Source organism: Salvelinus alpinus, chromosome 9, assembly GCF_045679555.1.
Source record: "Salvelinus alpinus chromosome 9, SLU_Salpinus.1, whole genome shotgun sequence".
Classification (NCBI taxonomy): domain Eukaryota; kingdom Metazoa; phylum Chordata; class Actinopteri; order Salmoniformes; family Salmonidae; genus Salvelinus; species Salvelinus alpinus.
This window is the reverse complement of record NC_092094.1, coordinates 36,288,196-36,310,340: the sequence shown is the minus strand read 5'-3', so window position 1 is coordinate 36,310,340 and position 22,145 is coordinate 36,288,196. Positions and strand designations below refer to the sequence as shown.

At 44.8% G+C, this 22,145-nt stretch overlaps 1 protein-coding gene across 2 annotated transcripts in view; it reads left to right on the top strand.

Annotated features, from left to right (window-relative positions):
• igf1ra (insulin-like growth factor 1a receptor) overlaps positions 1-22,145 on the top strand; it is a 120,145-nt gene that overhangs the window by 70,831 nt on the left and 27,169 nt on the right. For both annotated transcript variants that reach the window (XM_071416874.1, XM_071416873.1), the window contains exons 3-10: positions 7,706-8,012; positions 10,052-10,188; positions 11,123-11,267; positions 12,023-12,231; positions 12,378-12,504; positions 12,604-12,839; positions 13,058-13,225; positions 13,456-13,663. In XM_071416874.1, coding sequence (XP_071272975.1) covers positions 7,706-8,012; positions 10,052-10,188; positions 11,123-11,267; positions 12,023-12,231; positions 12,378-12,504; positions 12,604-12,839; positions 13,058-13,225; positions 13,456-13,663 — 1,537 coding nt within the window. The remainder of the gene's footprint in view (positions 1-7,705; positions 8,013-10,051; positions 10,189-11,122; positions 11,268-12,022; positions 12,232-12,377; positions 12,505-12,603; positions 12,840-13,057; positions 13,226-13,455; positions 13,664-22,145) is intronic.

The window sequence follows — 22,145 nt, the reverse complement described above, 5'->3', positions numbered from 1 at the left end:
TAAGCTTTCTGCCCATATCAGATATGTCTATGTCCCAGGATTTATTTTGGTTTCTTACAACCTCATGCTAATCACATTAGCCTATGTTAGCTCAACACCGATCCTGTAGAGGTTAATAAATAAACTAACATGGAACAAAACAAGACACAGGGGTACCGTTCAGACATGAAACACAGGAACAGAAACAATAAAAGAACCAAAATAACCTTGGAAAGAACCAAGGGGAGTGACAGATATAGGGGAGGTAATCAGGAAGGTGATGGAGTCCAGGTGAGTGTCATGTGGCGCAGGTGCGCTTAACGATTGTGGCAGGTGTGCGTAATAATAAGACAACTGGCGACGTCGAACACTAGACAGGGGGAGCGGGAGTAAACGTGACAGTACCCCACTGACGCGCGGCTGATGACGCCGACCAGAGGGACAGTCCCGAGGACCACGAGTGGGCCGGTAGCTTCTGCTGAGGCACGGAAACCGGTAGAGGCGCGGGAGCCTGACGAGCTGGCTAAGGCGCGGGACCTTGACGAGCCAGCTGAGGCGCGGGAGCCTGACGAGCCGGCTAAAGCGCGGGAGCCTGTCGAGCAAACGGAGGCTTGAGAACCTGGCTCTACAGCTCAGCTGAAACTTGAGAACCTGTCGAGACAGCTGAGGCATGGTAGCCTGACGAGCCAGCTGAGGCATCCCCGGTTGTTTCAGCAGCCGCACTTTGACCCAACTTGACCAGTATTAAAAACAAAAAACAAAAACATCCCTGTTGCTTCCCTTTGGTGAGGCGTTATTCTGTAACGTGTACGCTAATAATCGGAAAGCAGGTACAGGGAGTGAATTTAATAAACAAACAAACATGGAACAAAACAAGAAACACGGGTAGCGTATAGACATGAAATCAGGAACAGAAACAATAACGCCCGAGGAAAGGCCCGAGGAAAGAACCAAGGGGAGTAACAGATATAGGGGAGGTAATCAGGAAGGTGATGGAGTCCAGGTGAGTATCATGAGGTGCAGGTGAGCTTAATGATTGTGGCAGGTGTGCGTAATAATAAGACAACTGGCGACGTCGAGCACCAATGAGGGGGAGCGGGAGTAAACGTGACAGTGCTTGATGGTTTTTGCGACTGCACTTGAAGAAACTTTCAAAGTTCTTGAAATTTTCCAGATAGACTGACCTTCATGTCTTAACGTAATGATGGACTGTCGTTTCTCTTTTCTTATTTCTTGCCATAATATGGACTTGGTCTTTTACCAAATAGGTTATCTTCTGTATACCACCCCTACCTTGTCACAAGACAACTGATTGGCTCAAACGTATTAAGAAGGAAAGAAATTCCACAGATTAACTTTTTACAAGGCACACCTCTTAATTGAGATGCATTCCAGGAGACTACCTCATGAAGCTGGTTGAGAGAATGCCAAGAGTGTTCAAAGCTGTCATCAAGGCATAGGGTGACTACTTTGAAGAATCTAAAATATTAAATATATATGTTTAACACATTTTTGGTTACTACATGATTCCATATGTTTTATTTCATAGTTTTAATGTATTCGCTATTATTCTACAAAGTAGAAAATAGTACAAATAAAGAAAAACCCTGGAATGAGTAGGTGTGTCCAAACTTTTGACTGGTACTGTAGATATCAATAATACGTGATATCCGTATTACCGTAGACTACACCACTGCTGTCATCCTTACCTCCAAGCGTTTATTCAATTTGGATAATCTTTGGATGCCGACAGCAGTCGCACCATTGGAAGACATTGCTTGGACTGTAGCCTACAAAATCCATCAAACACATGTTGTGTGTCATCATAGTGGGCTCTGGTCAAACTCGTTCAGGTGGAACAAACTTAAGCTTGCGCCACTTTTCAATGCTGATTTGAATGTCATTGAGAAAACAGAGAAGTGTCAATAATTTTTCCCCCGCAAATGTCCTTTCTGAAGTTAAATGTAATCCTCTAAGTAATTGTCTAGTTTTTCAAATGTATCAGTAATCTGATTACAATATTTTTTGCTGGTAACGTAACCGATTACAGTTCCATTTTTTGTAATCCCTTACATGTCCATTACTCCCCAACCCTGGAGAGGGGGGAGGGGGCCGTCGGCCAGATGGTGGGTCACATCAAGTTCCCATAGGCTACTTAACACAAGATCGCAACAGCTCCCCATGATCACATGCCCCCCGCCAGTGAGCCTTCTCGATGCAAGGATCTGACACTCGCTCTCTGATGCAGATGCTGCTTGTCAGCCAAACCTCTCAGACCACTTATCTGCATCCTGGTCCTGCAGTAGCATTCCTGCAGCAAGATGAGCATTCTCATCCCTCTACTACAGAACTAGAGGATATCCAGGGTTTATTATAGCCTGTATTTGAGTCTAGTCTCTTGAAGTGTGTTATTGTGCTGGTTCAGAGGATAAAGGGGTTAACATTCTACTCCTTGATTACTGAGCTGCCCAGAACACTCTGGGGATACTTTACATAGGCTCCTCCAGTGACTTCAGACCACAGGCAGCAACATATGACAGGAAAAACATCCAAGTGGGTCAATGGGCTTTTATACAGCATCTCTGTTTTCCAGTCTGTTACAGCACTGATTTTACTGTAGCTCTTCGTTCATTCTCCTTTTATTACTTGGAGGGTACAGGAATGTGTGGATGTCTCTGCGGTGAGCCCACTCTCTGTCTCTCTCTCTGTGTTCATTGTGTTGTTTACTACAGAGGAGATGGACCGTGCTGCTCCTCACGTTGCAGTGATTTTGCAGCATGCAGCGGGGCCAGGCTGGGCAGCTGCAGTGTCTATGGCGTCTGACCTGACAGTTTTCACTGGGAGAGGAGAGGGAGAGATTGTGCAGGGATAACAGTATGGTACAAAACCCCTACACCCAGCCCCCAACCCTCTGGTTCACTGCAGCAGGAGTGTGTTGTCAGCTCTCTCTACTGACGGTCACACATGACTGGGCACAACAACAATTTACAGCTAATATTTTCTAAGCCCAGTGTTCCAGTATCATAATGAACTCTTTCATTTTTAATGAAGGATAACTGAAAGTGCATTTTTTAAACTATATCTATTTACATTTTAGCCTCAATTCAGTGATATACATGTCAATTGTGATTCATCTCCTTTAGATCCAATACTGTGCAATATAGAGCACTCCTTCCAGATGAGGACTATAACTAACTCCTAAGTTGATGAGACATACTCTCTGACCAGTCCTGCGTGGAGCCCCTTCCTTGTTAGGTAGTCTGGTGGTCTCTTCCCTTTCCTCTGAAGCAGTGGAAACCCACAATGCCATGCATAGCTGTGTGTAGAGCAAGCAGCGTGTAAATAGGCTGGCTGCACTTGGAGCATCTATAAATACAGGATTGTATCCTTGATACCACGGGTTGTTTGGTCACACAGGGAAATGGGCTTGACTTATATGGATTGTTAGGCAGCAGCTCCCCCCTCTTCCTCCCAGCGGAAGGTATGCATGTTTGGAATTTCTCTTCATTGAGGAATCTGTTTAAATGATGCGGAACCTCTCCCAGCGAGGCCCCTTTGAGTTTGCCTGGGCTGCCCCCTTTTGACAGAGTTCCAAGAAATGAATGGCTTCCTGTTTTTTTTCTCCTCTCTGCTTTTCTTTCTCTCTCTGTTCACCTCCATCATGAAAATATGGGAATCAACTCCGAGATCAATGACTAATATGTGTTGGCATTGGATAGGCTAGTTAAAGGAAAAGCATTTCTCTTCATGGAGTAGGTCCAGAATGGCTGGGTATTTATGGAGCATTGAGCCAGAGCCTGGTTAGAGAGTTGGAATTGGAACGAGGAATGGTGTATCTATATATAGCTCATAAAAGGACCATTTGGCTATTTAAGGAAGTGTAGTTCTCATTTGCCACCCATACTCATTCCACTGTGATAGGGTTTAGAAAAGGTTTTCCCGCATTCACTCCTGTGTGCTGAAGGTGAGGAGCTGATCAGTAATAAACAAATGATCACATTCTGGATGGCAATAAATGGAGTGATTAGCCAAAGTGTTGGCTAAAGGTATCAGAAGAATTAAAAAGGATCATGCCTGTGTTGTTTTAACTAAATAGCTGAAAATGTTAGCATTTGTTGTTCATTACATTTTTTTCAGTTTTTCTGTTGATTACAAAACTCTGATGGAATGTTTGAGTAACCTCTTGTATGTTCAGCTTGTGATTTGACCAATGTGAGAAAGAATCTAAACTATTTGAGAAATGGTTAGGAGTGGGAATGATGAAAGAGTGTCCTCCCTTGTTAGGAAGATAAGTGCTAGGCTAGTTTCTACTGTGGGAGTATGATGTGTTTGCACTGCAGAATTGCTGTAGTGCATTGTCACGTTCTCCTTAACTGACACAGATGTTTGGTAAAACAGCATGCAATATTCATGTTGAGATTAGTTTAGCCCCACTCCTTCTCTCCCCTGATTCACAAGCACCGCTGATCTTCTGACACCAGACACGTCTTATACAAGTAAACAAACTTGCCTCTCGAAAAAACACCCCTACTATACACACTCTCTCTCTCGCTCTTTCTTTTTCTCATACTCTTTCTCTCTCTGCATCACACTCAGTATACACCTAATTGAGTATCATTCTATATGTCAGTATGCAGATTAATTACCCCAATAAACACACAATGGGTGGATTTCCTCATTAGTGCTGTGGCATGTATAGGCCTGAACAGACAGAATGATGGAGACATGTGTATGTGTGTTTGGCTGTGCCCGTCCAGCCTGCAGCGCTTGGCCCCAGGAGCCCGTTGCTAAGGAACCAGGAGTGTCGTCGTGTTGCTCGCCGTTGGCCTTCTCAGTTGGAGTTGGTATTTTACTAGCTAGATCCTCTTCACACAGGGGACAATCCTTTGCAAAAGCACTGGGTCACCAAGGGCTCCTGCACGTCAATTCACTTGGGCCCACACCCAGGCCTGTCTCTGTGTAGTAGACTTCCCTTGGCCTCCAGATTAGAGCTCCTATCATTGTGCATGAGTTACCATGGGGATATGCTACCTCACTTTCCCTCATGCATCCCTTGGGCCCCTGAAAAAAGTAATTTTCCCTTTCCTGACCAAACTCAGGTGACCTTTAATACATTAGAACTAGTGAGTCTCCTGTCCTCCTCTTCTCCTGCCGGAGACATCAGCATATAGCACATAAGGATTATAATAAGCAGTACTAACTATGGGTTAATACCACTTAGGTCTAAACATCTTACAGCACCGGCCTAATACCTGGTCGGATATTCAGAGCTGATTACAGGCGGATTTAAAGTCTTGTAGTTGTAGAGTTGATAGGGCAGCAAATCCAATGGACTGTTTGGAGCCTGTCTTTCCTACTATTGTAACCAAAGTCAGTGTCTGTCTCAACCAGAGGGAATGCTTTGTTATTCATACCACATTGTTGTGCGGTTCAGTCCTTTTGCTATCCTCAGTAAACACTGACTATTCTGTTATTCATGTCGCTAAAAGCTTAATTTGAAACATGCCAGTGTTCTCCACATAATAATTTTACTGTTGATTTTCTCACGGTCTTGAAGGAAGTTCATCTGTCTTGGAAGCTGCTCTGGTAGTTTGGATAGGAGTTCTGAGCTCTGTAAGTGGTGTCATTTTTGTCCCTAGTTAAGGCACAATATTGGTAAACCAATGAAATACATCAATGTTGTTTCTCAAGCAATTGACTGAAAATCAGACAGCTCTGTCTCTGTCTAGCTGTCTGGGATTGTATAGCCTATGATGCATAAGATGAGGGTTTTCTTTGGAGTCTTTTTCTCTTGACTTGAGTGGTAAGTCCCTTAATAAAAAACATACTTGAATAAAGGGATGCACTGTAATCTGGTAGGGGTGCACTGTACTGTACGTCCGTAGGTTCTTCTCAGCGGGACCTCGTCCTGGAGCCCTCCACTGCTCCTGGAGTCAATGGATCTCCAACTACTGGCGAGACAACCTCTATTTCTCTCCACTCTCTCTTTCCCCTCCCTCAAATTCCCTTAATAGTCCCAAACAGCAATAATATGTATCTGTAGTGGGTCCAGCTCTGCAGTTTACTAACAAGGCTGGCATAGAGCAGCGTGGGGCCCTGCGCAAACATTCGACGCCCTGACGGCACACCACTTCCTCTCTGACAGCGCTCTACAGCTCCCCAGCTCTGCTCAGCGATTACCATTTTACAGCCCACTAATCCTAAAGCCTGCCTCTCCTCGACCTCCAACGAGCACAGAACAGGCTAGGCACGCACACATAGTGTGTAAACGCACACACACACACACACACACACACACACACACACACACACACACACACACACACACACACACACACACACACACACACACACACACACACACACACACACACACACACACACACCGTCCAGCTTAATCCGAGTCTCGTCATGTCACCTATCCTCACTCCTGTCCTCAGAACACTTGATATAGGTCTAATAATAGTTAACCCATTTAACCGTTTTTCCTCTCCAGGGGAAGAAGCTCATAAATGTATTCCAGTCTAAAAGCCTTTTAATTTATTGTATTTCGAGACTGTATATGAGCTTAAACAGTGAGCTGTGCTTTATCTGTTAGCTGCATTAGTGTGTTTTAGTGTGTTATTGTAAAATGGTGACTGTTTACTCACCCTGTTATCCAGACCTATAGTAAAATGGTGACTGTGTGACCTGTCATCCAGACCTATAGTAATATGGTGACTGTTTACTCTGACCCTGTCACCCAGATCGATAGTAATATGGTGACTGTTTACTCAGACCCTGTCATCCAGACCTATAGTAATATGGTGACTGTTTACTCTGACCCTGTCATCCAGACCTATAGTAATATGGTGACTGTTTACTCAGACCCTGTCATCCAGACATATTGTAAAATGGTGACTGTTTACTCTGACCCTGTCATCCAGACCTATTGTAATATGGTGACTGTTTACTCTGACCCTGTCATCCAGACCTATTGTAATATGGTGACTGTTTACTCTGACCCTGTCATCCAGACCTATAGTAAAATGGTGACTGTTTACTCTGACCCTGTCACCCAGACCTATAGTAATATGGTGACTGTTTACTCAGACTCTGTCATCCAGACTTATAGTAAAATGGTGACTGTTTACTCAGACCCTGTCATCCAGACCTATTGTAAAATGGTGACTGTTTACTCTGACCCTGTCATCCAGACCTATTCTAATATGGTGACTGTTTACTCTGACCCTGTCATCCAGACCTATAGTAATATGGTGACTGTTTACTCTGACCCTGTCATCCAGACCTATTGTAAAATGGTGACTGTTTACTCTGACCCTGTCATCCAGACCTATAGTAATATGGTGACTGTTTACTCTGACCCTGTCATCCAGACCTATTGTAATATGGTGACTGTTTACTCTGACCCTGTCATCCAGACCTATAGTAATATGGTGACTGTTTACTCTGACCCTGTCATCCAGACCTATTGTAATATGGTGACTGTTTACTCTGACCCTGTCATCCAGACCTATTGTAATATGGTGACTGTTTACTCTGACCCTGTCATCCAGACCTATTGTAAAATGGTGACTGTTTACTCTGACCCTGTCATCCAGACCTATTGAAATATGCTGACTGTTTACTCTGACCCTGTCATCCAGACCTATTGAAATATGCTGACTGTTTACTCTGACCCAGTCATGTCATCTCACTAACCTGTTTCTCTCTGTGTTTCGCCCAGTGTGCCCAGAGAAGAAGTGTGAGCGGAGGGCATGTACGGACAGTGGTGAATGTTGCCATGCCCAGTGCCTGGGAAGCTGTACGGAGCCGGACGACGACATGTCCTGCGCAGCCTGCCTGCACTACTACCACGAGGGCCGCTGCGTGCAGGACTGCCCCCCAGACACTTACAAGTTTGAGGGATGGCGCTGCATCACCATGGACCTGTGTGCCCGCGTGCACCTGCCCAGCGACTTTGACTTTGTCATTCACGAAGGAGAGTGCATGCCTGAGTGTCCATCAGGCTTTACACGCAATGAGAGCAATAGGTAAAAGAGCAGAGAGCACACTTCACCTCAAAGGCTCTAAAGGGCTCTAAAGGGCGCTCCAGGATCAAGCATGGTCCTGTTATGGGTCATCTATACTATTATATACAGCACTATTGTTACTGTATACAGTCCTCTGACATATTGGTTGTGGGGTGTCTCTGGCCCTGTGTTTGTTTTTTTGCATTATGAATTTGCATGCAGAGGTCTTCTGAATAATTCACCTCTATGTGAAACCCTTCCCCACCTGGTCCTCTCAGAGATTCAATGTGAAACCCTTCCACACCTGGTCCTCTCAGAGATTCAATGTGAAACCCTTCCCCACCTATTCCTCTCAGAGATTCAATGTGAAACCCTTCCACACCTGGTCCTCTCAGAGATTCAATGTGAAACCCTTCCACACCTGGTCCTCTCAGAGATTCAATGTGAAACCCTTCCACACCTGGTCCTCTCAGAGATTCAATGTGAAACCCTTCCACACCTGGTCCTCTCAGAGATTCAATGTGAAACCTTTCCCCACCTGGTCCTCTCAGAGATTCAATGTGAAACCCTTCCACACCTGGTCCTCTCAGAGATTCAATGTGAAACCCTTCCACATCTGGTCCTCTCAGAGATTCAATGTGAAACCCTTCCACACCTGGTCCTCTCAGAGATTCAATGTGAAACCCTTCCACACCTGGTCCTCTCAGAGATTCAATGTGAAACCCTTCCACACCTGGTCCTCTCAGAGATTCAATGTGAAACCCTTCCACATCTGGTCCTCTCAGAGATTCTATGTGAAACCCTTCCACACCTGGTCCTCTTAGAGATTCAATGTGAAACCCTTCCACACCTGGTCCTCTCAGAGATTCAATGTGAAACCCTTCCACACCTGGTCCTCTCAGAGATTCAATGTGAAACCCTTCCACACCTGGTCCTCTCAGAGATTCAATGTGAAACCCTTCCACACCTGGTCCTCTCAGAGATTCAATGTGAAACCCTTCCACACCTGGTCCTCTCAGAGATTCAATGTGAAACCCTTCCACATCTGGTCCTCTCAGAGATTCAATGTGAAACCCTTCCACACCTGGTCCTCTCAGAGATTCAATGTGAAACCCTTCCACATCTGGTCCTCTCAGAGATTCAATGTGAAACCCTTCCACACCTGGTCCTCTCAGAGATTCAATGTGAAACCCTTCCACACCTGGTCCTCTCAGAGATTCAATGTGAAACCCTTCCACACCTGGTCCTCTCAGAGATTCAATGTGAAACCCTTCCACACCTGGTCCTCTCAGAGATTCAATGTGAAACCCTTCCCCACCTGGTCCTCTCAGAGATTCAATGTGAAACCCTTCCACACCTGGTCCTCTCAGATATTCAATGTGAAACCCTTCCACACCTGGTCCTCTCAGAGATTCCATTCTTAAAGAGAAGCTTCAGGGATAAAAATGCTTCAGGCAGAAAGTCATGTTAGGTCATGAATGATTGAATCCTGTGGACATTCCATGTAATTCAGAATCAGAGGAAGATGCTGACCTCAGTGCCCGGTATACAAGACTCATCCATTGGTGCATTACCGTAAGATACAAAAAATACTTTGAGTGTTGGTTGAAGGCATTCAGGAGGGATTCCTCACAGCAGCGCTGTAACTCGGGACATTTACCCCATTTTACATTTCCCCTGTTTGAATAAGAGAATGTCTTTGTTTGTGACTCAGGGTAACTTGTCTCCATATTTAGATTTTCATTCTCCAAACATTCCATGTTGAGTAGTTGTTGCCATATATTTGTGGACATATCAGTCTTTTTTTTGTCTTTAGGGCCATTTAGTGAGTCACTCTCACGAAACCAAGGGTTCAATTAAGCACTCATAAAAGATTACACAGTTCATAAAGAAAGTGACCTTCTATTTCAAAGCAAACATTAGACACATTTTTTGAAATTTTGGGTGAGTTAGGGTGAGGCATCTTAATCTGGTTTCTTGGAAATTGTAATTTTGTAGCTTTATTTGGTTAAGGACATTCCTTGACTGTTTTCCCTCTTCTCTCTCTTCCTCAACCACAGTATGTTCTGCAGTGCCTGTGATGGCCTGTGTGATAAGATCTGTGACTCCAAGACCATCGACTCAGTGGATGCTGCTCAGTCTCTAATGGGCTGCACAGTCATCAAAGGCAACCTCCACATCAACATCCGCCGTGGCAGTGAGTACCAGTACCAGTACCAGTAGCCAGGACCACTCAGTCTGTCTGTCTCCCCAGAGACCGGGAAGGGAGCACGGGAGCGCTGGGAGAGCTAGTGTGGGCCGCAGAGTCAACATTACATCAGCTGCCTGCACTGTGCCCCAAACCAGTTATCACATTTTGCTATTATGCTATGTATTTGCTCAGTTTACAAGGTGACTTACAGCTTATCTTTAGACCGTACAGTTGCCTGTGGGATTTGATGTGTTCAGTACAGTTGCCTGTGGGATTTGATGTGTTCAGTACAATTGCCTGTGGGATTTGATGTGTTCAGTACTGTTGTTGTGGGATTTGATGTGTTCAGTACAGTTGCCTGTGGGATTTGATGTGTTCAGTACAGTTGCCGTGGGATTTGATGTGTTCAGTACAGTTGCCTGTGGGATTTAATGTGTTCAGTACAGTTGCCTTGGGATTTGATGTGTTCAGTACAGTTGCCGTGGGATTTGATGTGTTCAGTACATTTGCTTGTGGGATTTGATGTGTTCAGTACAGTTGCCTGTGGGATTTGATGTGTTCAGTACAGTTGCCTGTGGGATTTGATGTGTTCAGTACAGTTGCCTGTGGGATTTGATGTGTTCAGTACTGTTGTTGTGGGATTTGATGTGTTCAGTACAGTTGCCTGTGGGATTTGATGTGTTCAGTACAGTTGCCTGTGGGATTTGATGTGTTCAGTACAGTTGCCGTGGGATTTGATGTGTTCAGTACAGTTGCCTGTGGGATTTAATGTGTTCAGTACAGTTGCCGTGGGATTTGATGTGTTCAGTACAGTTGCCGTGGGATTTGATGTGTTCAGTACAGTTGCCGTGGGATTTGATGTGTTCAGAGCTGGGGTTCTCACACGCTGACTGTTGTGTCTGAGTATGTGTTTGCTAACTTTCCCCTCTCCTCTCTCCAGATAACATCGCCTCAGAGCTGGAAAGCTTCATGGGGCTGATCCAGACAGTGACAGGCTATGTGAGGATCCGCCACTCCCACACTCTAGGCTCGCTCTCCTTCCTCAAGAGCCTGCGCTACATCAACGGGGAGGAGCTCATGGAAGGGTACGGCAAGCCGCTCTCTGAGTCCGACCCGTGTCTGGGGATTAGGGGAAGTGTCAGCGTTTATCTTATGGTAGATGTATCCCAGACGGTTTTGAAAGCCTTGTGAATGATTTTTATATGTGGCTAGGGTAAGTAAGGTTCCAGCCATAACATTTTCAGTGAGGAATTCCCATAAAACCACCATAAGACAACATGGCACCTCTCCTTGTGATGTAATGAAAAGGTGGATGAGCTATCTATCTGAATAGAAACTCAGGTCTCCCAGCCTATTCTGGCTGTAGCATGACATCACCAGCGGCCTATCCCCTGTCAGAGATAGGGAGTGTGTTTCTGGAGATGACCAGGAGGGTCGTGGGAAAGCCTCTCAGGCCTCTTGTTGTCATCCCTCCCATGCTAGAGTTACAGCAGGAGGAGTGCTCTAGAGCAGCACTGGCATTCTGCTAGTTTCCCAGGTGTTCCATGGAGCTGAGAGGCTCTGAGTCGCTCTGTTTCATCTCTGGCCCTCTCTGTCCGTATGGCTCAGTGTTCGACAGACACAACCGCACAATGAAACCCGATCTACTTCCCTTTACACATCCACCAGATGGAAAACTAAGCCAACCACTCCACAACAGTTTGACAACTTTATCCTCAGTGCTCTATTGTGTGTTTAAAGTAAATCAATGGATGGAAAAGTGGTTTGGCCCTATTTATGCTCACAGCACAGCTACTAGGTGTATGAGGAAGTTAACACCTGTCTGTTGTCTCCTTATCAGGATGTATGCTTTCTCTGCCATCGACAACCAGCGCCTGCAGTACCTGTGGGACTGGACCCAACACAACTTGACCATCAGGGCTGGGAGGCTGTCCTTCCGCTTCAACCCCAAACTCTGCATGTCTGAGATACACAAGATGTGGGAGATGACGGGCATCACTGAGAAGTTTGAGGAGGACGATTTCCGAAACAATGGGGACAGAGCCAGCTGTGAGTACACCACCGGACATATGGAGTGGGATTACTTTAACTTTCTATGCTCATTCAGTACTTGAGTTAATACAATGTAGTATTTTATCATATCACTATTGAGTTTCCTGTAAGGGGGATATCTAAGATGTGGTTTGTGTTTATAGGTGAGAGCCACATCCTGAAGTTCAAGTCCAACAGCACGGTGAGTAACCGGATCAAGCTGACCTGGGAGCGCTACAGACCACCAGACTACAGAGACCTCATCAGCTTCATTGTCTACTACAAGGAGGCGTGAGTGCTCACATATAGCACACACAGATATTACACTATTTTACTATAGAGCCTCTATACTTCACATTTACCGAAGGTGGTGTTTTTCATGCATTCCAGACCGCACCAGAACATCACAGAGTTTGATGGCCAGGATGGGTGTGGCTCCAACAGTTGGAACATGGTTGACGTGGACCTGCCTCAGGACAAAGAGATAGACCCTGGCGTGTTGCTGTCCCCACTGAAGCCCTGGACCCAGTACGCCATCTTTGTCAAGGCCATCACCCTTGTCGTGGAGGACAAACACATCCCGGGAGCCAAGAGTGACGTGGTCTACATACGTACCAGACCCTCAGGTAAGACAGTACTAGGCTACAGTACAGCTTCTGTAAACAACAGCAAGTCACATCAGCCATGGACAAGTTTTCACCCAACTAAGATCAACTGAAATACTTCTTATCAGAACTTCATCAAATGTATCCCTCTTACTTAACGCTTCATGAAAACTACACATTTTCAACTGTATAGTAAACACCACTCACAACATTTCAACATTTGTGTGTTTTTGTCACAGAGCCGTCTATGCCAATGGATGCCCGTGCGTATGCCAACTCATCCTCAAAGCTGGTGGTGAAATGGTCACCTCCCCTCAACCCTAACGGCAATCTCACTTTTTACCTGATCCGCTGGCAGCAGCAAGCTGAAGACAGGGAGTTGTACCAACACAACTACTGCTCCAAAGGTCAGCATTCCAACCCCTCTTCTTATCCAACCCGTTCTGTATTTTTATCTGTGTACATTATGGAGTCGATATAATGGATGTTTGCAGTGATTCTCTAATACACGTACTGTATCTGTTCTAACCTTGTATTCAGATCCCCTGTACACACCACCTTATTTCCCTTCTGTTTGTGCTTTCTTTGGGGAATGGAATTCACTAATGGGTCCTGTTCCCCTCCCACTGTACAACAGAGCTAAAGATCCCCATCAGGATATCAGCCACGGGGTTGGCAGACATGGAGGAGGACACCAAGCCCACCAAGTCTGACCTGTCTGGGGGGGATAAGGGCCCTTGCTGCCCCTGCCCCAAGACCAAGGAGGACCTGAAGGCAGAGATAGACGACGCCTCCTACCGCAAAGTCTTTGAGAACTTCCTGCACAACTCCATCTTCACCCCCAGGTAGGTGCCAGACAGCAGGCAGCCTCCCTCTATGGAGAGAGATCACACAACAGTAAGATAGTAAAACTCTACCTAAAACCTTCCCCATTGTTAACAGCTTTTGGACCAAACCCTTCTCTGAGGCTTTGCAGATGATTATCAAAGAGCTGAGCTCACAATCTGGGTCCTGTTTTCTTTAATAGCCCAGAGAGAGATCCAGGGTCAGGACACAGTGGTGTTGTAATTACCCAATCCTGGGACTGGGACTGACAGGATCTAAACATCATCAGGGTTTAGAGGGAGGGAGGGAGCAGAGGGGAGGGAGGTGGGGAGGGAGGGAGGGAGGGGAGCAGAGGGGAGGAGGTAGGGAGGGAGTAGGGCTGGAACTGTGTCAGAGGACCCTGACAGAGAGAGAGACACGGGTGCAGGGATCAAAGGCCTGCTTACGGCACTTGTGGATTCCATCACCATGACGACAGCAGCGGCAGGATATTAAGGCCTAGCAGGCTGTAATTTAGGCAGCACAAACAAACCCGGGGAGAGGGATCTGATTAATGAGTCTGAAGGGCCTGCGCTCTGCTCGCTGGGCTGGCTGCACACTATAAGCCCGTTAGCCTTTTGTTTGCCAGAATGGGGACTGACATCTGTGTTGTGTTATCATTTTACCTTGCTCGTGGCTACGGATGCTTTACAGTTTAAAGACTCCAACCCATTCCCACACACACACACTCACTCTTTGTCATACACACACAGACACACAGATGTACTCACTCACACTGAGAGACTGATTGTGTTTTGAAATTGAGCCTTTTTCAGGGTAAACTCAGGCCACTTGTTTCCCCATACCAGATGGCAGATCGGACTGTGTGTGTGTCTGAGGTAAATGAGTGCATGAGCAGTACTGTGTTTGTGTATTCAGGGTACAGTTTTGAGTATTCACTGAATTAGTACCAGTTCATCTCAAAACAAATGGAATGGAAAACAAATTCTAGTCCCCTAGTTAACCTCCAGAGTGAAGCCTCTAGTGCTTGATAAATCCCAGTGCTTATACTTTGTCCTGACTAGGGCTATTGCGGTGACCGTATTACCGCCACACCGGTGGTCACGAGTCACGAAGGCAGTCAAATTCCATGTGACCGTTTAGTCACAGTAATTAGGCTTCTCCAAGCTCTGATGCTGCTGCTGGTCATTAGTAGACTACCAAACCTGCCAACTGCCTGGTACTCAAATCAAATCAAACTTTATTTGTCACATATGCCGAATACAACAAGTGTAGACCTTACGGTGAAATGCTTACTTACAAGCCCTTAACCAACAGTGCAGTTAAAGAAGAGTTAAGAAAATATTTACCAAATAAAATAAAGTAAAAAATACAAAATAATAAAAAGTAACACAATAACATAAAAATAACGAGGCTATATACAGGGGGTACTGGTACCGAGTCAGTGTGTGGGGGTACAGGTTAGTTGAGGTAATTTGTACATGAAGGTAGGGGGGAAGTGACTATGCATTGATAATAGACAGCGAGTAGCAGCAGTGTACAAAACAAATGGGGGGGTCAATGTAATAGTCCGGTGGCCATTTGATTAATCATTCAGCTGTTTTATGGCTTGGGGGTAGAAGCTGTTGAGGATCCTTTTGGTCCTAGTTTTGGGGCTCTGGTATCGCTTGCCGTGCGGTAGCAGAGAAAACAGTCTATAACTTACTTGGGTGACTGGAGTCTCTGACAATTTTATGGGCTTACCTCTGACACCGCCTATTGTATAGGTTTTGGATTGCAGGAAGCTTGACCCCAGTGATGTACTGGGCCGTACACACTACTCTCTGTAGCACCTTACGGTCAGATGCCGAGCAGTTGCCATACCAGGCGGTGATGCAACTGGTCAGGATGCACTCGATGGTGCAGCTGTAGAACCTTTTGAGGATCTGGGGTCCCATGCCAAATCTTTTCAGTCTCCTGAGGGGGAAAAGGTTTTGTCGTGCCCTCTTCACAACTGTCTTGGTGTGTTTGGACCATGATCGTTTGTTGGTGATGTGGACACCAAGGAACTTGAAACTCGACCCGCTCCACTACAGCCCCGTTGATGTTAATGGGGGCCTGTTCGACACACCTTTTCCTGTAGTCCACGATCAGCTCCTTTGTCTTGCTCACATTGAGGGAGAAGTTGTTGCCCTGGCACCACACTGCCAGTTCTCTGACCTCCTCCCTATAGACTGTTATGTCGTCAGCAAACTTAATGATGGTGTTGGAGTTGTGTTTGGCCACGCAGTCGTGGGTGAACAGGGAGTACAGGAGGGGACTAAGTACACACCCCTGAGGGGCCCCAGTGTTGAGGATCAGCGAGGCAGCCATGTTGTTGCCTACTCTTACCACCTGGGGGCGGCCCGTCAACAAGTCCAGAATCCAGTTGCAGAGGGTGGTGCTTAGTCCCAGGGTCCTTAGCTTAGTGATGAGCTTCGTGAGCACTATGGTGTTGAATGCTGAGCAGTAGTCAATGAACAGCATTGACATATAGGTGTTCCTTTTGTCCAGGTAGGCAAGGGCAGTGTGGAGTGCGATTGAGATTGCATCATCTGTGGATCTGTTGGGGCGGTATACGAATTGGAGTGGGTCTAGGGTATACAGGAGGATGCTGTTGATATAAGCCATGACCAGCCTTTCAAAGCACTTCATGGCTACCGACGTGAGTGCTACGGGGCGGTAATCATTTAGGCAGGTTACCTTCACTTCCTTGGGCACAGGGACTAAGGTGGTCTGCTTGAAATATGTAGGTATTACAGATCAGTCAGGGAGAGGTTGAAAATGTTCGTGAAGACACTTGCCGGTTGGTCCGCGCATGCTTTGAGTACACGTCCTGGTAATCCATTTGGCCCCGCGGCTTTGTGAATGTTGACCTGTTTAAAGGTCTTGTTCACAGCGGCTACTGAGAGCGTTATCACACAGTCATCCAGAACAGCTGGTGCTCTCGTGCATGCTTCAGTGTTGCTTGCCTCGAAGCGAGCATAAAAGGCATTTAGCTCATCTGGTAGGCTCGCGTCACTGGGCAGCTTGCGTCTGGGTTTCCCTTTATAGTCCGTAATAGTTTTCAAGCCCTGCCACATCCGACGAGCGTCAGAGCGTCAAATTTGAATCCTGTATTGACGCTTTGCTTGTTTGATGGTTCGTCTGAGGGCATAGCGGGATTTCTTATAAGTGTCCGGATTAGTGTCCCGCTCCTTGAAAGCGACAGCTCTAGCCTTTAGCTCAATGCGAATGTTGCCTGTAATCCATGGCTTCTGGTTGGAATTTGTACGTACGGCCATTGTGGGGACGACGTCATCGATGCACTTATTGATGAAGCCGATAACTGACTGAGGTGGTATACTCCTCAATGCCATTGGATGGCGGAACATATTCCAGTCTGTGCTAGCAAAACAGTCCTGTAGTGTAGCATCCGCGTCATCTCACCACTTCCGTATTGAGCGAGTCACTGGTACTTCCTGCTTTAGTTTTTGCTTGTAAGCAGCAATCAGGAGGATAGAATTATGGTCAGATTTGTCAAATGGAGGGCGGGGGAGAGCTTTGTATGCATCGCTGTGTGTGGAGTAAAGGTGGTCTAGAGTTTTTTTTCCCTCTGGTTGCACGTGACATGCTGGTAAAAATTTGGTAAAACTGATTTAACCTCTCTTGGGTATGTGGGACGTTAGCGTCCCACCTCTTCAACAGCCAGTGAAACTGCTGGGCGCCAAATTCAAATACAGAAATACTCATTATAAAAATTCAGAAAACAAAACATATTTTACATAGGTTTAAAGATGAACGTCTTGTGAATCCAACCACGGTGTCAGATTTAAAAAATGCTTTACGGCGAAAGCATACCGTACGATTATTTTAGAACATAGCCCACTAGACAATTCATTACAAACAGTAACCAGCCAAGTAGAACAGAGTCAGAGTCAGAAATAGAGATAAAATGAATCCCTTACCTTTGATGATCTTCATATGGTTGATTCAGCAGACATTAATTTACTCAATAAATGTTTATTTTGTTCGATAAAGTCTCTTTATATACAAAAACCTCAGTTTTGTTCGCGCGTTTTCTTCAGTAATCCACAGGCTCAAACGCAGTCAAAACAGGAAGACAAAAAAATCCAAATTGTATACGTAAAGTTCATAGAAACATGTCAAACGATGTTTATATTCAATCCTCAGGTTGTTTTTAGCCTAAATAATCGATAATATTTCAACCGGACAATAACGTCGTCAATTTAAAAGGTAAACAAGAATTGCTCTCTCTCTGTCGAGCGCATGAAAAAGCTCTTAGCGTCCAGTCATTCCGAATGCTCTTATTCCCTCATTTTTCAGAATACAAGCCTGGAACTATTTCTAAAGACTGTTGACTTCTAGTGGAAGCCATAGAAACTGCAATTTGAGTCCTAAGTCAATGAATACTTTTATGGCATTGAATAGAAAACTACAACAACAACAAAAAAAACTACTTCCTGAATGGATTTTTCTCAGGTTTTCGCCTGCCAAATCAGTTCTGTTATACTCACAGACACTATTTTAACAGTTTTGGAAACTTTAGAGTGTTTTCCATCCAACTCTACCAGTTATATGCATATCATATCTTCTGGGCCCGAGAAGCAGGCAGTTTAAATTGGGCATACATGTCATCCAAAATTCCCGAATGCTGCCCCCTACCCTAGTGAAGTTAAGTTTGCCTGCATTAAAGTCCCCGGCCACTAGGAGCGCCACTTCTGGGTTAGCATTTTCTTGTTTGCTTATGGCCTTATAGAGTTGGTTGAGTGCTGTCTTAGTGCCAGCATCGGTTTGTGGTGGTAAATAGATGGCTACGAATAGTATAGATGTCTCTTGGTAGATAATGTGGTCTAGAGCTTATCATAAGGTACTCTACCTCAGGCAAGCAATACCTTGAGACTTCTTTAATATTAGACATCGCGCACCAGCTGTTATTGACAAAGACACACACCCCCGCCCCTCGTCTTACCAGATGTAGCTTCTCTGTTCTGCCGGTGCATGGAAAATCCCACCAGCTCTATATTATCCATGTCGTCGTTCAGCCACGACTCGGTGAAACATAAAATATTACAATTCTTAAAGTCCCGTTGGTAGGATAATCGTAATCGTAGATCATACATTTTATTTTCCAATGATTGCATGTTAGCAAGTAGAATGAATGGCAGTGGGAGTTTACTCGCTCGCTCGCCTACGAATTATCAGAAGGCAGCCTGATCTGCATCCTCTTTTCCTCCGTCTTTTCTTCACGCAAATTATGGGGATTTGGGCCTGTCCCCGGGAGAGCAGTATATCCTTCTCATCGGACTCGTTAAAGGAAAAATCTTCTTCCAGTTCGTGATGAGTAATCGCTGTTCTGATGTACAGAAGTTATTTTCGGTCATAAGAGATGATAGCAGCAACATTATGTACAAAATAAGTTAAAAAATAAGTTACAAACAACCCCCAAAAATTACAAAATAGCACAATTGGTTAGGAGCATGTAAGATGTCAGCCATCCTCTTCAGCGCCATTAAAAAACACTCTATTGTCCCTCTAGTCACTCTGACATCAAGGCAAATTTAGCGTATCTGATTCAGCTAGTTAAGGTCTTGTTGAGCAGCTAATTAGTAGAATCAGGTGTGTTAAATTAGGGTTGAACTGAAAACCCACAGGATGGTAGATCTTCAGGAAGAGTGTTGGGTAGCCCTGGGCTAGACCTACTATATTTGTTTCTCAGCTTTCCTAATATTAAGCAAATATTAAGCACATTGCTTATCTTTACAACAGGAGTATAGCCTACCTGGCTGGCATGAAAATAAACCACGGGAAAAGCGTCCTCCATTTGCTATTTAAGTGCAGAGATGGCATGCATTTTTTCCCCCTGCCCCCCATTTCGAGACAGGTGCATGATAATGGTCAATTCTAATTCAAAACATATTTCACACATATATTATTTAGTATATGTAAAGACAAGATTAAATCAAGAATAGTCTGATGGGTGACAATATTAGCATATCACTTGTGAATTATACTATATTAACACTTATGAATGATGCCCAGCTTAAGGCAAGAAACAATGCCTTTTTTTGTGACTTTTTCTAATCACACCTCATGTAGCCTAGCCCATAGGCCTATATGTTTTGATAAGGTTTGTATCACAACTAAAGTGGCCAAATAACTTCTTAAAATTAAGCACATTAATCTGCTTTACAAGGGGTGTAGAACCTGACTGGCATATATAAGCAGCGCCTGAGTTTCAAGTTTGGGGAAGATAATTTTCACCATAAAAATGCACCTTTATAATAAAAGCATTACATGCACTTTTGATAATTATGTTTTCTGCTAATGGAACATTTGTGCTTATAGCCTACTGACGTGTGCGCATTGCTGGGCTTATAATGTGAAGGAATAGCCTAATAGTTTATCAACATTTTAAGCTAAACGTTCTGATCTGTTGCGTCAGCCTCATTTTTTAAATGCTAGTGGTTGTATTAATTTGGGATCTATCGCATCCCACAACTGTCCCAGACTATGTTTCTCGCACAGAATAGAATAGGTTGACTTTTGTACTATGGGGGATAGTAGATTGACATAGGCTAGTGCTTTTAGTGTTCATTAGGCCTACTCATCTTGTTGGCTGACGAAAAGTAAATGGGGAGTGTTCATCCAATATCTTCAATATGCACCTTGGAGTTGGATAAGGACGCACACAGTTGCGTCCCCGATGTGTCTGTCTTCACTTGTAGCCTGTGAGAAAGACCTGATCACGTGATGGAGAACCATGTGAGTGAGATGAGAGGTGTTTTGGAGCAGGCAGCATTTAGGGAGAAGGGCTGCAAAATGCATAGATTTATTTTAGGGTGCATTATGGCCACACAAGGGTGATGCCGCCTGGAAATTCGAGGCATTATCGAGTACTTCTCAAATTGTGAATGAGAGACTGACGAAGTGTGTACAGCCTGCGCAAATAAGAAAGCAGAGCTCATACCTTTCAAGAAACTTTAAAAAAATCATCATTAGATTCTGATCACGCAGCCTTACAATGTATTAAAAATCAAACATATCGCACAACGTTTGTATAACAACTAAAGTTACATTAATAAATTAAGCATATAGGAGTACACATTTCTTTGTTAACCGCTCAACACAGAATAGCCATGCACACTCCCTCAAATCGTTTGGAGAAAATGTATATTTTATTCACCTTTTATTTATTTTATTCAATTGTATTCTTCAGAATATAAAATAATGCCACGGAATTCTAAGCAAATCTTGTCTGCTAAATTAACTAGTGTAGCCCACAGCCATATGGCATAGTCACATCAGGACTTAACATCAGGACAACTATTCTGTTCTTCTGAAATAGACTACATTTTATTCATATAATGTTTCTTTAGACCTGTCTAAAATGATAAATGGATTTGTTATGAAGGTGTAGGCTATATTACATGGATTTATTAGACTATTAAAAATGTATATGTTCCAAAGGTCTGCATCAGTGGCTTGTAGGCTGTGTGTGGAAGCCAGGAGATGCTAAATGTGTTTATGTTAATTAACGGTCAATTACAGTGAGACCGACAGTTATTTGCTTGACAATCATCGGCTGATGAGATTTCGTGACCGCCACATACCTAGTCCTGACTCCAGCCTGCTTGGTACAGATTGCTCTTTATCACCTGCTGGCCCAAGCTCATGCATTCATGTAGTGTTATGATGCCCTTTCCTTCTCCTCTGTGATGCGATCTTTCACAGTATTAAAACAATATGTCCAACTCAGAAAATAAACAATAAAACAAGACCATCATTCTCTCTCTTCCCTGCATTTGACTGTGTTGATTTGTTATAGTATAGCTGTCTAGGAAACCGAGGAGTACCAGGTCTCTGGCTTGCCTGCCTGCCTCCCGCTAAAGGCTATTATTGTGTATGCACAGGCCCTCCACCACAACAGAGACAGCATTATCATAGAACACTCGAGGGAAGTGCCTCTGAATTAGTGTGAGTTTATTGAAAAGTTCAAGATTTACGGAGAAGGGGCGAGGGAGCGAAGGGAGGGGGAAACAGAAACAGAGGGAAGAGGAAATGTTTTCCATTCTGTCGCCCTCCTTGCTGCTCTCCCTCCTCCTCCACTCACACGCTCTCTTTGTCCGCGGTGCAGTTCGGAGTGACCGGCTGCCAGGAAATGTACAGCGAAGCCATCTGGAATTCAAATAAATGAGAGGAGAGAAGGGAAGGGAAGATCCCCTTAGAGCTGGCCAGACCAGTGAACACCATTCAGTGGGATAGACTGACTGGCTCGAGTAGTGGAGTAGAATAGTCAGGGGACAGGGATGGGTGATGACCGATTAGACTCACTGACTGGACATCAGCTGATTGGGCTGTTGCAAACATGACCTCATGTAGAAGGAAGTACAGTAAAGGTTTCTGTGTGTTTTGTCCTGTTGTTGGCACTGCCCTTAGCCTCTGGTTATCTCTCTGTGTATCCTTCAGACACCACTAGCTTTC